At 48.2% G+C, this 14,229-nt stretch overlaps 2 protein-coding genes and 1 long non-coding RNA gene across 3 annotated transcripts; 2 read left to right on the top strand and 1 right to left on the bottom strand.

Annotated features, from left to right (window-relative positions):
* The first annotated feature begins 1,433 nt into the window (after nucleotides 1-1,433).
* On the top strand, nucleotides 1,434-2,962 carry LOC125542929. The gene has a single exon (XM_048706152.1). The coding sequence runs from the start codon at nucleotides 1,574-1,576 to the stop codon at nucleotides 2,606-2,608; it is 1,035 nt and encodes a 344-aa protein (XP_048562109.1). The 5' UTR covers nucleotides 1,434-1,573; the 3' UTR covers nucleotides 2,609-2,962.
* A 2,210-nt stretch (nucleotides 2,963-5,172) lies between these two features.
* On the bottom strand, nucleotides 5,173-6,439 carry LOC125542930 (protodermal factor 1-like). The gene is made up of 3 exons (XM_048706153.1): nucleotides 6,260-6,439; nucleotides 5,743-5,989; nucleotides 5,173-5,661 (listed from the first exon to the last, which is right to left on the bottom strand). The coding sequence occupies exons 1-3, from the start codon at nucleotides 6,357-6,359 to the stop codon at nucleotides 5,340-5,342; spliced, it is 669 nt and encodes a 222-aa protein (XP_048562110.1). The 5' UTR covers nucleotides 6,360-6,439; the 3' UTR covers nucleotides 5,173-5,339.
* Nucleotides 6,440-6,483: 44 nt separating this feature from the next.
* Nucleotides 6,484-7,230, top strand: LOC125542931. The gene is made up of 2 exons (XR_007298186.1): nucleotides 6,484-6,625; nucleotides 6,766-7,230. It is a non-coding gene; the product is annotated as an uncharacterized LOC125542931 (long non-coding RNA).
* Nucleotides 7,231-14,229: the final 6,999 nt, after the last annotated feature.

The raw sequence follows: 14,229 nt of genomic DNA, 5'->3' as shown, positions 1-14,229 counted from the left end.
AGGGTAGAATGATTACATGTGCAGTTATTTTGGTGTGAGCTTTGACAAAGGATGCCGATTGTTATGTTGAAGAGGCTAAAATCTTCCTCGATAAGTGATGTGCATTATGCATCTGATAAAAAAAGAGGCTTTAGGGAGTTGACTGTGCCCATGAGAGGTGGTCCTGATATTAGGCTTGCTATAACATGTCATATTTAACACGTAATGTTCTTTACCAACCAAATGTTCACGTTTTATATTATAAAGAATGATGACCTCAAAGACAAAGAGCTCCAAGAACTCGGTTCTGAAACTTTTGGTTAGTCTGAGTAATGAAATGTGACCCTACTGGAAGTTCTACCTCATTTCAGTTCTTCTCTTTTCCATTTAATTATCTATTTCATTCCAAGATAACTGTCTTACATACCTATATCTTTCAATGCAAGACTACACGAGGGCTATGGTCTATGGGATATCAAGCTCCTTCAAATAATCTGCACCAGTTCTTCTGAAGAATAATATGTATGCATGGTCTACAATGGAGTTTACAAGATAGATTCACTTACTCAAAGATTCAGCCTAACATTTTTCATAAGGATTATGATTATGTATGTTATACCAACTCTCAGTAATCTCTACTACTAATGTCTTAGTTGGTAGTCTCGCCTCACTCCACCTCATCCCACCACTTCTATCTTTCGCCCACTTTTGACATCATCACATCACAGCATTGGGCTGGCCCATTAACGTGTATGTGAACACAATCCTCCCATCGCCTGGCCTCCTCGCGATAGTCCTGACGTCCTCACGCTGCCGTCCTCTTCTCCCTGATCTCCTCTACCAGCGTGCCTTCCTTGTGATCCTCCTGACGTGTCCTCGCGTCGCCGTCCTCTTCTCCCCAAACTCCTCTACCAGGGGGACTCCTCTATGACCCAGGTGAAGCAAACATTGTACGCGGTTTTTTTTGGCTTTCACCGGTTCGTTCTCTACCCCTCCTCCATGACTCCCTCGTCATCGATTTTTTTTTCGACGTCTAAATGCAATCCCTCCGTGGGGAAGTATGGTGTGAAGGAGAGAGGCCGCGATGGCGAAGGTGAGGTGGGCGTCATCCCGTTTTAAAGGAAAGGGCTCCAGCGAGAAATGTCTCACTACGGCGAAAACCGAGCGGAAGGGGAGGGCCCGACAGGAAAACATAAGGGCGTGTCATGGGGTGGTGTTTTTATGTTGCTACACTAGATCGCGGGAACCTGCCGTCGACTTTGAGGTTGGTGTACGAGAGAGAAATAAGTTTCAATATCAATAATTTGTCTGATTCATTTATATACAGTATAGCCTGTAGCAACGCACGGGCGTTTTACTAGTATAAAACTAAGATACGTCATTGGTCGTACTCTTAAAAAAAACTCGTCGTTCCGGGCAACTTCCCAAATGGGCCTCCTCTACACCCAACCCAACAGACGTTTCTTCCTCCCAGCGTTGTTCAGAGTTTCGTTCCCCTTTTTCGAGAGCAAGTCAACTCAGTCACTTTCTCCACTAACGCGAAGCCCCAAACCGTCTCAAATCTCCATTAGCGCGAAGGTCAACCGCGCGCAGGATGGACAGCCCCCTCCCGCAGCCGCGCAGGCGCAGGCCCGTCGTCCTGATCGCCTCCTGCGCGCTGATCCTCCTCGCCACCGCCCTCCTCCTCCCGCGCGCTCCCGCCGTCCCGCCGCTGACCCCGGCCGTCCGCCTCGACCCGCGGGTCGCGCGCAGGAGCGGCAACGAGGTGCTGTGGCAGCTGCCGCCGGGCCCGCCGCGCGCCGCCGTGTTCGTCGCCCCCGGGTGCACCATCCGCGCCACCGACTTCTTCGACGCCTCCCCCGGCTGCCCGCGCTGCGCGGGGCTCCCCGAGGAGCGCCGGTTCACGCGCGAGGCGCTCCGCCGAGGCTACGCCGTCCTCGCCGTGTCCAGCCGCGCCGAGTGCTGGTCCCTCGACGCCGCCTCCGCCTCTGGCGACGGCAGCGAGCTCGCCGCCGTCGGTTCCGTCATCGAATGGTGGGTCAAGGAGCAGCACCCCGAGCTCGGCGGCCTCCCGCTCGTCGGCATCGGCGCGTCGTCGGGCGGGTACTTCGTCTCCGCGCTGGCGGCGAGGGTCAGGTTCAACAGCGTCGCCATCGTGATTGCCGAGGGCGTGTTTGCCGCCATGGAGGAAATCCCGCCCGGCTACCCGCCGGCGCTGTTCGTGCACATGCCCAGGGACGCCGACAGGGCGCAGATGGTGGCGGCAAGCATAGACAAGCTCAAGTCAAAGCACGTTGATGTGCGGGAGATCCAGTGCGACGCCTTTGCCGTGAGTGCCGAGTTCTTGGCGGCGAGGATCCCGGGGTTGACTCCCACCGTCGCCGATGGCCTTGTGGACGTGCTTCGCCACAAGTCCTTCTTGGATGAGAAGGGGTTTCTGAAGAACGATGGGAGGAGCACACCGTGGAAGGAGGCGGCGGAGGAAGCCAAGATCCTGCCGGAGGGGTTCCGGCTGGAGAGGCATGTCACGGAGGAGTTGAATATTGCATATGCATACCATGAATTTACCAGCCTGGAGAATGAAGAGATCTTCAAATGGTTCGATTCCCATATGGATCACAAGATTTGAGGGCACATCATTTGTAGATGGCCAACTTGATGTCGGATTCATGGAGTGTTGCTGGTTTTGAGAGGATGCACCGTTATGATTCATGGGAGGTGGAAAGAAAGCACAATATTCTGTAAGGTTTATCCTCAAAGCTTGTAGTTTAACATAGACACTTATGGAATATGGTTTCTCATAGCGTCATGTTTTCCTTTGCCATTGTGGTTACTGCCTTATTGGTGTCACAAGCAAATGGGTGAACTGCCCTCATTGTTGTTACTGTTGTAACTCGTCCAACAGAAATGTGTTAATGCTGTAGAAAACGATAGTACAACTTTTGATAAATTTATCCTCTCTGAGCAAGTCCTTTTTTGTGCAGCCACATTTTTCCGACTCCACTTGGATATCTTGTCATAGTGTTAGGTTCTGACTAACTGACAGTATATCTCTTTTGTGTTGAGTAGGATAACATTTTCTTTTGTAAGAATATAACTAAAACAGAAGCCATGCTTAGTCAGTAGGGATGCAGGTGGACGTCCCTGCCGTTTCGGTGTCTGTCCGCGCTGGACCAAGATGTATGTACTAATCTCTGTTGCTGTAATAGTTGTGCTAATGCTGAAATGATTAACACGGACCTATTAGTCAGTCACTAGAAAAATTGATAGTCAATTTTGTTACAACTATTTGGTGTTCAAAGTAGTGCATCCGGAGAAATGATCATTGCAGCTTTTTTTATATCTATAGTTATTACTCTGTTACTTGCAGTGTTATCCTGTATGTAAGTCGATATTATCAATTCATTGATAAACAATCAGTCAGCAGTTGAGCACCGACATCTGCAAAAAAATGTTTGAAATCACTTATCAGTAGCTATTACTAAATTCGTCCATTTAACTGGACATTCAGATATTATTAATTACCTCTCATCCAACCCTACCTTGACCCAAGTAATGATCTTTTTTTCTTCCAGAAGCTCTTGATTTTGTTCCCAATTCATTTTTACACACCTTTTATCATATTTATTGTTACATATTTTTCCTTATGTATCTTGCAAAATAAAATAAAAGATATTTTTCCTTATGCACGATTCCATGTGTACTGGGATGGGGATAGAGGATGTGGATTGAGCTATTCGAGAGCAATTCCTCTTAGGTAGTCTTTGCCCCTACAGTTGTTATAAGTGCTTGCATTGAAAGGTGCTTCGGTGAAAGAAGAGAAACTGATCATCCATCTTTTTAACACGAGGGCTACTCTTTTGCAGGGAAATCCGCTTTGTAACACTGAAAATGTGTCAATTAGAAAAATATCCCAGTGTGAGGATGATTAGTGATGCAATGGAGTTTTTTTGTTAGCATTCATATTCATTTTAGTGTTTGCTAGCAATTTCGACAGATGCAGATTAACTTCTTTTCCCATTAAAACGGCCAATGATACTGTCGAGTTACTGACATAGTACATGTTCTATGTCTAGCGTCAACAGGTTAAATCCTGTGAAGAAAAATAAGCAGGGCTGAAGTTTTTCCTCCAGGAGGTAATTTTATCAGAAATAGTAGTTCTCAACTGTGATTAACATGATGTTGCTGATTCGACAATATTCTTACTTGATTATGCTTGGCATTCAACAATTCTGAATCAGACATGATGCATATAGCACATAGCACATCCAATGCAGAACTAGAGCTTATAAGTCATAATTAATGAAAAAACACCAAAATGCTGACTGACTTCAAGTGAGGTTTGAATAAATTTTCTTCTAGAGTAAATTAACACTTTAGCTTTCATTTCACATCCAGATTGACTCTTTTGGAGAAGTACTGAAGGGAAAGCTTCAACTCATCTTGGAAGTTTTTGGGTTTATGTGGTATCAAACACCAATCCCTTGTTTTATGTGAACATTGTGAAGTTTTGTTGTACCGACTAGTTGTTTGATGAGTTATCCAAATTTCTGAATGATTACACTTGTTTCTCTGACCATTGGCAACATGTGCTTTCGTCATAGGATTTTTGGGGTTCAACAGTAAGATTAAAAGGTTGAATTATGAAATATAGGATATCAGGGGAAAAGATGGTTTTGTTACAGGATTTTCTGGGATTCAAGAACAAGGTTCATAGGTCCTTTAACTATGCAATCGAAGAATAACTAACTTTGTGGCATTTGCTAGACTGCTTTGTCAATTTGCCAAACCTTTGCTAGGCAAGTTTGGCCATTCCATTGCAGTTTTGTTATGCCATAGTTTCTTGCTATGTAGCACACCTGTCGTAGACCCAATGTTTTGCAAAACTTGCCTATGGTGTGGCGAACAGTTTGTTAGCAACATGAAGTGTCTGCTTGCCACACTTTGCCACAAGGCCACAAGTAGGTGTGGTGATATTTAGAGTATACAACCAAACTGCTCTAAACAGCTGACATTTATAAACTTCTTATGTTGTAAACTGAGTAGCACTAGTCTGGTGTTTGATTTATTATTGCTCTTTTGTAGTGTTCGAAGTACATAGTTTTTTCTATGTGTTACTAATCCAGCATAATGGAGCTGGATTAGTAACACATAGAAAAAACTATGTACTAATCCAGCATAATAACATTGATATCAAACAATGGAAAAGGATGGATTTATTGCACTCAAAATGTCATAGATAGTGATATTACATGATAAAACAACAAAAATACAAGAAATATATCAAGCCACAAGATAGCATCAATCAAGAAAAATGCGTGGGAGGAAGAAATTTAGCCAAGAAACACCAATGACTAAAATTAGTAGTGGAATTCATTTGCCTTCTTGAAGACCCCAGCTTGGGCAGAAGCAGCACCATCAGAGGTCACGGCCACGATGATGCAGTCCTTCACCTGCTGGGTGGTAAATGGGAACTTCTTGTTCACAATGGAGTTGAGGTATGCAGCTGCCCCCTCACGTATCAGGGCGCCAATACCATCAGTTCTAGTGTTTGAGAGTGCATCATGCATATTTCCTAGCTTCTTGCCACCTATCATACTGCATGCAGCACCAAATGTCTTGCCGATGTTGCCAAGGGACCCAATAGCTGCAACTATAGCATCTGGGTGATTCTTCCAGTAGCTGCAAGCAAAAGAAAACCATTTAAGAACCGTTGCTTTGTGATGTTTGATACTTCTGATATCTACTAATTCTAGCTCTTACTCGCAGGATCCAATGAACCCATGCTTCTTTGGACTTGCAGGGACATCATGGGAAGGTGTACTTGGGGTGCTCGGTGTAGTGCCGTAAGATGGCGTCGGTGTAGTGCCGTAAGATGGCGTCGGTGTAGTGCCGTAAGTTGGCGTCGGTGTAGTGCCGTAAGATGGCGTCGGTGTAGTGCCGTAAGTTGGTGTCGGTGTCGGATTGTAGCCTCCTCCTGACCCATGCGTGGGAGTTGGTGAGCCCCCATCTGGTAAGGTATACAGAATTGCAGCTATCAGTACCGTGAAATCTAGATAGCATGAAGTTGCTTTGCATTGTTCTCAGTCCTTATTGCCTAGAAACGATGCTGTTTATGTTCAGCACGAATTCATTTCATATTTGCATTAGCTAGGTAGATGCAGTATGCAGTGATCTGCTTATCCACGGATCGCTGTAATAGATGCAGTGCAGTGCAGTGCTACTCTATGAAGTACTAATAAATACAGTGCTACACAGAAGGGATGGGGTTAAAACATACAGTGGGTCTTCTGCTCATGCAACTCTCCCAGGCTCCTGCACGAGCTCAGTGAAACAAGCCCCACCAAGACGGCACTGATCAGAAGAACCTTGCCACCCATCTTGCTCTCAGTGTGTGCAGGCAAGACAGAATAAGCAACTGAACTGAAGTGGTGGAGATGCTTGAGTTGATGAACTGAAAGGTCTCTGGATGCCTATATATACACGAGTGGCACTCTACAGTTGCGTTGATTCCATTGCATTTGCATGCATGGACCTGTGCATGTTCATCACACTGTTAGTAGTTGGCTATCAATTAATGGCTTCGATTCGTCCAGCTAGCCAGGCATGACGGTGATTTGCTCGCCCTCTCGACCAAGCTCCCACTGTGAGTATTGTAGAGCCTGTGTTAACCCAATTCTTCATCTGAATTTCTGGCTAGCTGCCTCATATTGTTGGTAGATGGTTGGGAACACTGGAGCTTTGAGTAAGGATGTCGCATTGATAGCCTCACTGTGTTTTGGACAGGCTTCTTTCCGCACGGAATGGAATACTCTCCGGTCCCGAAGATTTAATTGTGATCGGCGCTTGCCAACTACTCGGTGTACTTAAACTATGCATCGAGCTGGATTTGATGCTCCGACTCCAGAATTGAATTTGGGAAATCCAATGGAAACATGGTGGGGTATGGTTTCTTGCTTCTACTGGAATCTGGAGGCCCTGGATGATCCCAACCCATTTTACTCTTGCATTTGTTTGTGTTACTGAAGCTGTCTTTTGGTCCAACTGGAATGTGGTGTGTAGGATTCGGTCTGCTTTTGCTACAAGTCAAACACCTGTGAGTGTCGTGCATTTCATCTTTAGATATTTGAAAAAGTAAGTTTTGCTTATTAGCACAGATTTGTGCTTCAAATGTTTCTGTTCCTTCTGATTCGCTTCTACCTTCATCAATGAAACGCTGTCTTTTCTTCAAAAAAAGTCTAGTGTTGTGGACTTGTGGTGCCTGTAACTTTTTGTTGGTCTGTATTACTTACAGTAGAATACTCCACATAAAAAAGTGATAATATTGCAGCTGTCATTCATCAACATCACACATGTTATCAAGATTTCTGTTCGCAATGGACTGTATCTAACTTCAGTTGGAATTACAGTTTAGGAGCCAATAATAGAAGAATGATCCAGGAGAACTGTGGCTCATCTACTTGCACAATGGGCGCGATTGGCCCTGAGCACGGAGACTCCATGTGACCTCTCGTGCATTTGCCGGGCAAAGAGGTTTGGAGCGCCTTGAAGGTACCCAGGAATCTCGTTCCATGGCTGCCATTTTCAAAGGGTACAGTTACTTTGATCAATGTTGTGGGCCCTTGAATTTTTTTCTAAAAAAACATAGTACAGACTTAGGCGCTCATATATACGCGCATACACTTATTCGTATGAACACACACACAGACACTACCTTCATGGGCACCTTCGAGAGACTGAGCCAGTATATCATCTTGAGATTGACGAAGTCACCAGAGTCGTCTCGTAGTCGATGAAACGTCTCCTCCCACTGAATCTGCATCGTCGGAAATCCTAAACTAAATCTAGGAATAAAGCGAGCACCAGAATTTAAATTGTTAGGGATACCATTGTCCTCCTAACCATCCAACCGCATGTTGGTTCGCTGGGCCCTTGAAATTTGGAACACACATATTCATACATATTTTATCGCTCGCATTTCATCTTCACTTTTGATTGTTTTTTCTTTGATGGCGCGAAGCACTTTACACCTGTTTTTTAAAAGAAGGCCATCATAGCTAGCTTTATTAATACTCAAATCACTGCTACGTCATTCATTAAGAAATTAATGATAAAGTATGGAGGTGACTCAAACCAAACCGAGGCATGGTTTTCACGCACCCATTCAGCTAGCATGCTGTTAAAACACATTCATTTACTAAGAAACACGAGATTTCACTTTATCCCAACTCGGGTTCGCTACTTCAGAAGCAAACAAGTTCTGAAAGAATTCACTAATCAAGCTTTTCATGGCGTCGTTATCCTCCACCCACGAGCCACTTTCACTCATGAGCCTCTTGATGTAATTTCTCTTCTTTATAGCCTTTACGAAATTATTGGAAAAGCTTGTGTTCAGATCACCGCATTTCAGCCAGTTTGCCCTGCTTCTTTGCACCCAATATATTTCCTCTTTTTCCAAAGTCTCTTCGATCAGTATTTGCAATTCACGTTGCCGATCTACCGACTCATTAGAGAGTGGACCCAACCGCATTTTTTCCAACTCCTCCTTCAGTTCCTTCAAGCGATGAGGGCGCCCTCAAGGTATTACAGTCACAAAGATGCAATCACTTTGCACAGATGTCGTGCGCTTCGCGAGAGATGACGAAGGTGGCGTTTGCTCCACGCAATTGTAACTACCTCACTAGCATTGTCCTCCTTCAACCGTCTTGCCTCAAACTGTTTCAAACCATGCCGTCTCCGACGATCATCATCAGTGTCCGCCTTTGTGTCCAACACTATCGGCCTATGGTCCAATTTTGTGTCTGCGGCATTGATAATCTTTGCATTGGGAAACAGCCCATGAAAATCCCCACTGCAAACGTCTCTGTCCAATCTTTCCCTCATACGCCTCCTACTCTATTTGAATTGGTCTCCCGAGAAACCAAGTCTTTGAGTTCGCAATCAACCAGTGCGCCTAGAAACTGTTGCATCATGTTCATTGGGTGCGGAACTCCTTCCTTCTCATGGGAGTACAATACCTCGTTAAAACCCCACATTACAATCCATAGGAGCCTTGGCTACTGACTTAAGCCACATAAATATCCCCACGACAGATGCTTATCCTCCCACGGTGGCTCGCCATAGAACCCCGTAAACCTCCATTGTTCATCATTAGCTGCTCCCACCTTCACATCGATGAAACTCTTTGTTTTTGTCCAGTACTTGAATTGACATCGGGTAGCGCCATAGGAGTAGAAGTCCCCCACTAGCACCAACACTCTCCACCACTTCCACCCTATCTACCTTGGTCTTCTTTCTCAATTTTCTTGCCTTTGCTTTATTCAGGTGAGTCTCGGACAGAAAGACTACGTCTGTCCCCCACCGCTTCAGGACCTCCAGGAGTGCCCTCTCTGCCTTGGCGCTGGCCATACCACGACAATTCCAGCATAATAGTTTCATAGCTGACGACGATGCGTCCGTAATCTCTGCCAACTAAACCTCACAGATGGCATGCCGGGGAGGGAGAGAAAAACGGACCATCATAGAAACCGACGGAGGGACAAAGAGAACGTTCACAGCCACTTCGATTGGGACGAAGAAGAAAGCCCTAGTCGCTAGGCCAAGGGAGATGAAACAATCACGCCTGCCTTCACTAGTTAGTCATCACGAGGCGAGGGAGATCTCACGAAGATATGCTCATGGAGAAAGGAGAAGATGTCGGTGTCGTGGATCCAAGACTGACAGTAGAATGGAGGGTAGGTATGAGGAGGCAAGATCCTAGCTATGGAGTAGTTGTACACACGAGTTTTACGAGTTCAGGCCCTTCTCGGAGGAAGTAACAACCCTACGTCTCGGTGCCCTGAGGCGGTCGACTGGATTATATGTGTGTGTGTGTGAGTTTACAAAAGTGCGAACCCTTATCCCAGAGGAGGGAGGTGGCTTATATAGAGTGCGCCAGGACCCCAGCTCCCCTCCGTTACACAGGGTTCAATGCTCATAAAGGAAAGGCGTTACTGGTAACGTCTACAGTAAAATGTCATAAATGCTCATAATGCTATGGTTTAAGTCCTAACCGTTGCAGAGTGGAGGGTTCCTCATCTTCTGGTGGTCGAGTGCCTTCAAGGTGGTCGAGTGAGCGCATCTCCACGGTCGAGTGGATGATGATTTCTCTTCGACTGCTTCTGATTCTTTGTAAAGATGTCCTTGGGGAGGGTATGCTGGACAGGTCCATGACCCTACCCTAGGTACATAGCTTCGTCATTAGCCCCCGAATGGATCAGGGTTTGAGTGAGGATGGGGTTGAGAACACTTCCGACCCACTCTTTGCGCTATGAATATGCCTTGTCCTGAAACAATGAGTTGAGGAGACGACGTCGACTCCTTTCTCAATCGCCTTGGTCCATTCTTGGTTGTTGTCGAGTGAACTTTCATGGTAGAATTCCGAATGATGATGTAGAGGGTGTTTGTCTTCAGTCTGACAGGTTGTTCTGCTCTCTGCGGATCTCGCGGGATCCAAATTTTGGGAAGTGCGCCAGACGGGAGGAACCGAGGTTATCGGGACGGATTAGGCAAGTCTCCTCGATCCCTGCGCCACCTTTTTCGCCACGTACTGCGCGCGCGACTGTTGCGGAATTTGTTTAGATCGCTTGGGTCCACCAGTCAGCCACTCGGTGGAAGGCCTTATAAAAGGTCTCGGGCCAGGCCTCTGCTCCACACGCTCCCAGTCTCTCTTCTCTTTCTCCCGATCCCTCCGCCACTCTCGCTTCCGCCTCGTCGCCGGACCTCCGCTCGAGCTCGATCCGCCACCATGGGGAAGGATAAGACAGCGGCGCTGGAACGCGCGAAGAAGGCGACCGCGAAGGCGAAGGGCAAGCGGACCAGCCGGGGCGGATCCTCATCGAGGTCCGGCCTGCCGGCGGGCTGGATCCAGGGCGACTGGATCCGCTCGGCAATCACGCAGGACGACCTCGACGACCTGGTGGAGGGGGGATTGATCCCTCACAAGTCGGCTCGGCTCCCGGGGGACGAAACCGAGCCGCAGCCTAGAGAGGGTGAGTGTGTCCTCCTCGCAACCCACATAGATCGCGGATTCTCACTGCCTCCCCACCCTTTCTTCCGGGGTTTTTTGAACTTCTTTGGGGCCCAGCTCCACCATTTCACACAGAACACCATAGTCTATCTGGCCGCTTTCGTGTCCATGTGCAAAAACTTCTTGGGCTGTCGACCGCACTAGGGGCTTTTCAAACACATCTTCACTTGTCGTTCCCAGTCGGTCAAAAAGGCCAAGTCGAGTGACGAGAGGGCGCGGGTGATCCAGATGTGCGGTGGTCTGGGGATCCAGATGAGGAGCAAGAGTACTTTCCCAACGATGATCCTTCCTGACTCGGTCTGGGGCTGGCAGTCGACTTGGTTTTACTGCAAGGATCAGCCAACCCCTGGCCAGTCGACTGGACTTCCTCCTTTTTCCTTGGCTCGAGTGGAGAAGCCTGCTCCCCTGAAGGTAGTTCCAGAAGAGATGGCGCAGGTCAAGGAGCTGGTTGAACGGGTCATCCAGCTTGTCCGCGACGGAGTGACCGGGATGGATCTGCTGGAGGTCTTTCTCGGTCGACGCATCCAACCTCTTCAGGCGCGTGATCATCCGATGTGGATGTACTCTGGGCTTGAGGATACCACTCGGATCCACTCGGAGGAGGTTAGCGAGGATATCTTGGAGAACTGGTTGAGGGGAATCACTGGCAACAAAGACAACCCTCGGGGATCCAGGAGGGTGATTCCATTCGACAACTCGCACCAGCCGGAGCAGGTATATTTCTGTTTTATCAAGTATCTTTCCGATTCACCACGTGATGTCCCATTTGTGGTCGACTGAATGTCTTTTGATTGTTACCCTTTCAGGCCCTCATTGAAATGTACTCGATGCCCAATGGAGTGCAGGACCCAGGCGCTGAAGAAGAAGGGAGCGGGGGCAAGAGCGGCGAGGAGCATTCAAAAGCCGAGGAGGACGAGGAGAGCGATGAATCGACCGATGAGGAAGAAGTCGACTCGCCTCCTCGCAGGGAGAGGAGGTCCAAGCACACTCATGACCCGGCACGTGCTCCGGACTTGGTGGCTGCGCCGATCGGGCAATCCTCGAAGCGCCCCAGGACGTCTTCCCCGACACCGACTGAGAAGCCTCCAAAGCAATCCAAGGTCGCGCCGCTTCCAGCGCCGAAAGTGCCGAAAGCCATCTCTTCCAAATCGCCCAAAGCTTTTGCCTCGGATCAAAGTGACCGTTCCTACTATCTCCAGGTAACCATCCGACTTGTCCTTTATGTGGATTCGATTAACTGGGTGTAACCGATTGAATGCGGGCCTTTGCGGTGCTGCTACGTCAGGGACCTCTTCATACCAGTACCGGGACGAGGAAATGGAGGATGCGGTAACCTCTAACCCAGGTATGAACTCTTGCGATTTCGATTCTTGATCCTTTTAGGGTCGAGTGGTTCACTTGAGGTCGAATGTTCTGTCTTGCAGCTCCACCCAACATCATTGACCTTCAGGACGACGACGAAGATGTGGCTCCTAAGCCTAGGAAGAGCAAGAAGGTAACAGCTGGCAGGGTGGCTCGGCAAGAACCAACTGCAACGCCTCTCGTCTGTCAAGCTGAAGACGCGGGCAGAGCTACTGTGACGTTCGCTGCACCCTTGCCGAGTGGGCATCCCACGCGGTCGACCGCGCCTGTGGTTCCTTCAACCATCCAACTCCACACCACGGAGCCTCAAGCAGCCGCACCTGGGTCGTCTGCACATTTTTTCACCAGCTACCTCGTCCCAGACAACCAGTCGGAAGCGGCTGCGGAAGCTATCCGACAGGCTGATATGATGATGGAGCGGGTGAAGATAGTGCACGAGAGCAGTCAGGCTGCCTACGACGCTAGTACCGCCCTTAGGGCCAACGTCCAGGTGAGTAGACTTTCCGACTGTTTTTGTTCTCGAAAAATCTTCTTCTGCACAATCTCCTGTTGTTCGCGTTGAATTAGAGCACCCACTGGGTGTTGCTGTCGTTTTTGGTAGTTTCGCTCTTCCACTCGGTCTGGGCGAGTGGGATCAGAACCGGTGGGGGCACGCCAAGTGCACCCACTGGGTGTAGTCCCCGAGACCGCGGTCGACTGCTGGCAGTCGACTGTGGTGTGAGTTCTTCTTTCTTGACGGCGCAATTGTTCTTTCTCTCTCTTTTTTACTCCTTGCACTCGACTCCGGCGGGCCGGTCGAGTGGGATCAGAACTGGTGGGGGCACGCCAAGTGCACCCATTGGGTGTAGTCCCCGAGACCGCGGTCGACTGCCGGCAGTCGACTGGGGTCTGAACATCTTGTTGTCCACTTCTTTAGGTTTTATTCACTCGGAAATGAACTGCCTTCAAACCTATCGATTGATCTGTCTCTTGCCTCCTGCAGAAGTCTTGTACTCTTATCTCCAAGTTTGCCGAACTCGAAGAGAAGCAAAGGCAACTCAACTTAGACTTGGAATTGGCTCAGCAAAATCTGAAAAAAGCTCAAGACGAGGCCGCTGGTATGGAAGGTAACTGATTGCTGACTGAACTTCAATATATCTCTTTGATCTCTTTTTTGATTCGATTATTTCTTTTGCAGAGAAAATGAAGTTGGCTCTGGACAAGAAGGACTCGGACCTCGCCGCCGCGCAAAAAGCAGCCCAAGACAAAACCGTTCTCGTAGACAAGAAGCTTGCTTCAGTCGGAACGCTTGAAGGAGAGGTGACTAGACTGACATCTTGTCTTAATGAAGCTAACCGCAAAGTGACCAGCCTGAAGAAGGATAAGGTCGTCCTGAACGAAAAGTTGGAGTCTGCGATCCGCAAGAGGAATGACATGAAAGCTTATCTGAGGACCCTCGCCAAGAAGCTTTATCTCGTGCTGGGAGGTATTTCTTTTAATCCGAGTGTGTTGATGCTTGCCATCGGATTTTGCTTGGTTGATTGAACTGACTTTTGGCTGCAGAACTCTGTCAAGACTTTGACGAAGAAACTGGAAGGGTCGAGACGGGTCTGGACCCTATCGCTTCCCCGGTCTGCGACGAAACTGCGATGAACGTGCTCCGACTGGAGTCCCGTATCGCCAGCGCCGCAAGCTACCTCACACGCCTGAAGGAGGTTGTCTCTCGAATCGACTCGACGCTTTGGCCGGGGGCGATGCTTCAGAATGATCTGGAATCTCTGATGACTCGACTGAACGAGATCCCTGACCGAGTGCAAGAATGGAAGAAATCCTCCGCCCGG

The sequence above is a fragment of the Triticum urartu genome, chromosome 3 (assembly GCF_003073215.2).
Source record: "Triticum urartu cultivar G1812 chromosome 3, Tu2.1, whole genome shotgun sequence".
Lineage (NCBI taxonomy): Eukaryota > Viridiplantae > Streptophyta > Magnoliopsida > Poales > Poaceae > Triticum > Triticum urartu.
This window is presented reverse-complemented; position numbering and strand designations above follow the sequence as displayed.